The 5,000-nt window shown below is 40.3% G+C and overlaps 1 protein-coding gene across 1 annotated transcript in view; it reads left to right on the top strand.

The window, feature by feature from the left end:
* The window catches only part of LOC136854991 (rap1 GTPase-activating protein 1-like), a 493,378-nt gene that overhangs the window by 419,587 nt on the left and 68,791 nt on the right, over positions 1-5,000 (top strand). The window contains exon 4 of the mRNA XM_067131671.1: positions 1,509-1,524. Coding sequence (XP_066987772.1) covers positions 1,509-1,524 — 16 coding nt within the window. The remainder of the gene's footprint in view (positions 1-1,508; positions 1,525-5,000) is intronic.

Raw genomic sequence — 5,000 nt, 5'->3', positions numbered from 1 at the left:
GTGTTTCCCACGCGAGTAGGAAACACCTCCCGTGTGATCTTCTGAGGAAATCAAATTAGTCTCTCCTAGTGTTTAAAGTTTTTTGGAAAATGAAGAATAAAGATACTCACGCGTGAAGACATCGTTCCTCTCACGCGTGGGGCAACGCGACAGGGTTAAAAAAAAAAGAGAGAGAGAGAGAGAGAGAGATAGAAAAAGAAGGCGTGGAAATCATACGATAAAAAGAAGACATTGTTTTCAACAAAGGAACTGCGCATTTGTGTGGTTTTCGCATTTAGGGGAAAAAAGGCGAGTAAAAAACTTGGGAAGAGGTGCCCGTTGTAACGGGTCGTATGGGACCTCTCTCTCTCTCTCTCTCTCTCTCTCTCTCTCTTTTAAACGAAGGCCACGAGCGAACAGCTCTCAGTCTGCCCTTCTCCAACCCAGGCCCGAAGGAAACATGGAAAGATAAAGAGGAAAAGGAATCTATAAAAACAGTTTTGGGAAAGACGCGTGTGTGGCCTGGCTTGGTTTCAATAGCGTTTTTGGTTTGGCAAAGGTCGCCCTAATGGGTTTCATGAGCGCTTGCGCAATGAGCAGGTTGTGTGAGGTTCATATTTGTGTGAGATTAGAATATCATGCATAGCTTATGCATGTGGCTGTGATGATTTACATGGCAATAATAATGATAATACTCTTATGAATGTTAATGTTTAAATAATAACATTTACTCTGTGTGGTTTTAATGAATATACACTTAATCTGTGTGGCTCAGAATTATTATTAGTGTACGCAGTATGTGACTTGGTCTGTTAATGTAATAGAGATATTACCTGTGGCCATTGAGTATTGATGCTTTTGTCTGTTTTGGCGTTGGGAAAATAAAGAAAAAGAGAAATAATCAGGACACGTGACTAGGGAAAGAGAGAGAGAGAGGGGGGTAAGAGACTCGTGTTGTGGCTGGCTGGAAGGACCTCTAGTGTCTTCAATATTTAAGGGAGATAGGATGGTAGATTCTTTTTTTAAAGGACTTACGTAAAAAAAAAATAAATGCTACCTTGTTCCTTAGGTCTTAGAGTGATACGTTGTTTTCAAGACTGACGCTTCCTGTAAGAACGGTACTTTTTTTTTCGTAGAAGATATATTTTATTTTTCAAAAATATTCTTTTTGTTAAAGATTAGTGCTGTTAAGAATATTCTTTTAATAATTGAATTTTCTCTTAAAAATTATTTTTAAAGAATTCTTACATTTTTTCAGAAGTGGTGCTTTTGTTTAGAAGCTTACTTTTTATTGTAAAGAATCTTTTTTCAAATAATAGTATTATAATTAGGAATTAAGGGTTTTTTCTAAACGATGTGATTATTTAAAGAATGGTGTGTTATATAAGAATATCGTTATTACAAGAATAATACCATTCTTTATAAAGAAGTACTCTCTTTGGTACATTAATGGACCACCTGACGATCTGCTTATCATAAGACGACAGTATTCTTAGCCGAGGCTCAATTGGAGCTCGGAACAATAGCAGATGGTGAGATTGGACAGTCGCTCTCCATTCATTGTTTGATGGTGTGAGGAAAAAAAAAAAACTATGAGCAAGAGGTTCTTGTGCGATTTGTCAGGTGAGAGAGAGAGAGAAAGGGAGAGAGAGGTGTTGGAAAAAGGTCCCATATGTCTCGGTCACCAGGTGGCCACGCGGCATTGCCTACGTAAACACAGGTACCCAAGAAAAGTCTCTTACCTGTGTGTCGGATGTTTGTCGGGACGCGAGACAGTAAACACTCGCAGACCTTGACGGTTGTCGTAGGGGGTACCTTCGTTCAGTTATGCAAATCGATGCGCCATTGTTGTTTTTCCTCGTTCATTGTTGTTCGGAGGCGAAGTTGGCCTTTTCAATCTCTCTCTCTCTCTCTCTCTCTCTCTCTCTCTCTCTCTCTCTCTCTCTCTCTGTGGGACATCATGTGAGGAATTGAGGTCTCAATAATTCATTTCCTGAAAGCCACACGCTGTTGGCTCAAAACCTCACGTGACCAGCTATTATGAAAGAGGCGTGGGTCTAGCAGCTCCATCCCAAAATAATAGTAATAAATTCAGTAACTTAAGCAGACTTCATTGGTTTGATATGAGGCCTCCGTGCATCAGAGTGAGACGTAATATATAATTATGTATTATAGATTATAATTCAGTCTGCTATGAGAGTATAGTCGTAAGGCTTGCAAACCCCATTATGTGAATAAAAATTTAAACCGCTCGCAGTTGTTTTGGGAAGTCTTCGCTTGTGAAAATGGGTCATAACGAGACCCGTGGTCTTTGCGTTATAGGCCGGAATTTTCTTTTTTGTCTTCCACCTGTATATACTCAAGCCATTTCATTTTCCCTGTATGCTGTGACTCGCCCCCCTTGAGAACCCAACAGGTTGGGTGGGAAATTTTTGTTTTTTCTCGACGTTCTCGCGTGTTGCTCTGACTCTAAGGTCGAAGGATGTCTTGGTTGCGAGTTCAGAGTTCGACTCTACTGCCTCCTTACCTGTTCCTGCAACCCGAAACTCCTCTCTCTCTCTCTCTTCAAGTATTAATGTTGTGCTGAGAATTAAAACACACAAGTTTGGTAACGGAGAGGATTGAAGATTGAAATTCGAAATTTCGCTTTCTAACCATTGCTCTGGGCAGGGAAAATTGACAATTCAGTTTTCCTGTTTTCAAAAAAGAAAAAAAAAAATTATTCGATACAGATCGGAAAAAAAAAATTATTCTTTTCAGCTCCTATCCCCCGTTTTCGTTCCTTTTTATATGGTCGTTTTTTTATATGGTCGTAAATTTATTTCTTTATTTTTCATCCCGTTGATATATATATATATAGGGTAAATTATATTTATATATATATATATATATATATATATATATAATATATATATATATAATATATATACACACACATATACATTAATACACACACACCTGATCCCACGGGTAAGAAGTATCGCTTTAAAAAAAATCACAAGGTGTTGGTGTGTGTGGGTGTGGTGTGTGTGTGTTAACACATTGTGGTTTTCAGTTTATTTATCTTTTGGACCAGACGCATTCACATGTGGTGGAAAAATTAATTAATATGTGAAATTGCACCTGGAAATAGTTTAATACGTGCAAGTGTTCTGTGCTTAACCGCGGTAACTGAGCCTGTGTACAAAAGAAAAAATGTATTTATGAAGCTTTTTTTGTCTTGAGCACTTTTCATTGTAAAAATAACTTCAATTTTATTCCTGTGTCAGTTCATAATGTTCATTTTATGAATTACAGATATGGTGAATGCATAGCTTTCATCCTTCATTATTATTTTTGTTTATAAAAAAGCTCGGTTAATAGATAAGTAATTTTCTTACATTGTCTTGTTTTGACGTGATATCTGTTCTGTAATCCCAGATTTTTTTTTTTTTATTTCTGTCACTACATCCAGGCCTTGAGGCCTTTACTGCATAGGAATGCCACTTTATCAGTGCCCCAAAACAGTTACAGTCCAGGCCTTGAGGCTATTAGTACATTGGAATGCCACTGTATCAGTGCCCCAAAACAGTTACAGTCCAGGCCTTGAGGCCGTCAATACAATGGAATGCTACTTTATCAGTGCCCCAAAACAGTTACAGTCCAGGACTTGAGGCTATTAGTACACTGGAATGCTACTTTATCAGTGCCCCAAAACAGTTACAGTCCAGGGCTTGAGGCTATTAGTACATTGGAATGCTACTTTATCAGTGCCCCAAAACAGTTGCAGTCCAGGCCATGAGACCATTACTACATAGGAATGCTACTTTATCAGTACCTGAAAACAGTCACTATCCACAAAACAGCCAGTGTCCCAACCCTTACCATCTTCCCACGAGATGCAGTGATTGGAATTTCAACGCAGCCACAACCGAACCTCGGCGAAAGCTGATCCTTCTGATCGATCCTTCTCAGGGTCTGAAACCGCTCATTCAGATGGAGGGATAAACATCATGAGTGCTGGTCGAAGAGACAAGGAGAGATAATCTCAACCAGATAAAAGTTTAGATGGAAAACCCTGATAAATTTTAAGAGATTTTTTTTCGCCGTGGTGGGGACAGGTAACGGGATAACAGAGGGTCCTGTGACTGTGGCAAGGAGGTTCCCTGCGTGGGGTCAGCTGCAGTGTTGTAAATGATGAGTTACTACCGTGATTATTTTACGAGGTAATCAATTAATTTTATGGATTACTTCCCTGTGAGGTAATGAGAAAGCTACGGATTTTCCATAGCTTTAGGGATTTATTCATGCATTTACTTATTCCTAATCCAAAGACGACTTCATTCCAACGTCTGTCTCATGGCAACGCTGGGTTACTTTTACCGAGGTAAACAAGCCCCTACCACCCCCTGGTGGTGCGTGGGGGACGAACCCCAGACACGATCAGGAGCGGCCTAAACCCCTAAACCTCCAAGGAAGGCGGAATACGCCGGGGTAAGGGCAACGGGGGATTACAAAATACTCCCAGTGTGTTTACAAGTCACACAGGAAGTTTTGTCCCCGCCAAGACGCATGGGGAGGACCTTTATGGGAGGGGTAGGATGGCGTTGGTATCCTACAGAGGGAAGCGGGGGGAGGGGGATGTCTTTAGGTGACGGGTGGGGCCAAGAGGAGGAGGTGGAAGGATGAGGTTGCTATGAACTTCGGGGTCCTTCAGGAACAGGGAAATGGTTCCTGTGTTTTAGATATTCGGGGGACGCCTCTGTGGACACTATATGACTTGGACCTCTATCTTTTATTTGAATTTTATAGAGAATAATTTACAGTTACTGAAACCAAGATGAAAAGTACTTTATGGTGCTGCTTTTCAAACCTCTGGAGAGAGAGAGAGAGAGAGAGAGAGAGAGAGGAAATGTTACTTAAACACCCCGTTCCTTCAGTAACACGAAACCCACCTTAGTCCGGCATTTGGTCATTCATTGGAGCCTAACACACAACTCGTGCTTTATAATATGTCGACATAAGACTTGATTTTCTTTGCT

This window comes from Macrobrachium rosenbergii, chromosome 30 (assembly GCF_040412425.1).
Source record: "Macrobrachium rosenbergii isolate ZJJX-2024 chromosome 30, ASM4041242v1, whole genome shotgun sequence".
Classification (NCBI taxonomy): Eukaryota; Metazoa; Arthropoda; class Malacostraca; order Decapoda; family Palaemonidae; genus Macrobrachium; species Macrobrachium rosenbergii.
This window is presented reverse-complemented; position numbering and strand designations above follow the sequence as displayed.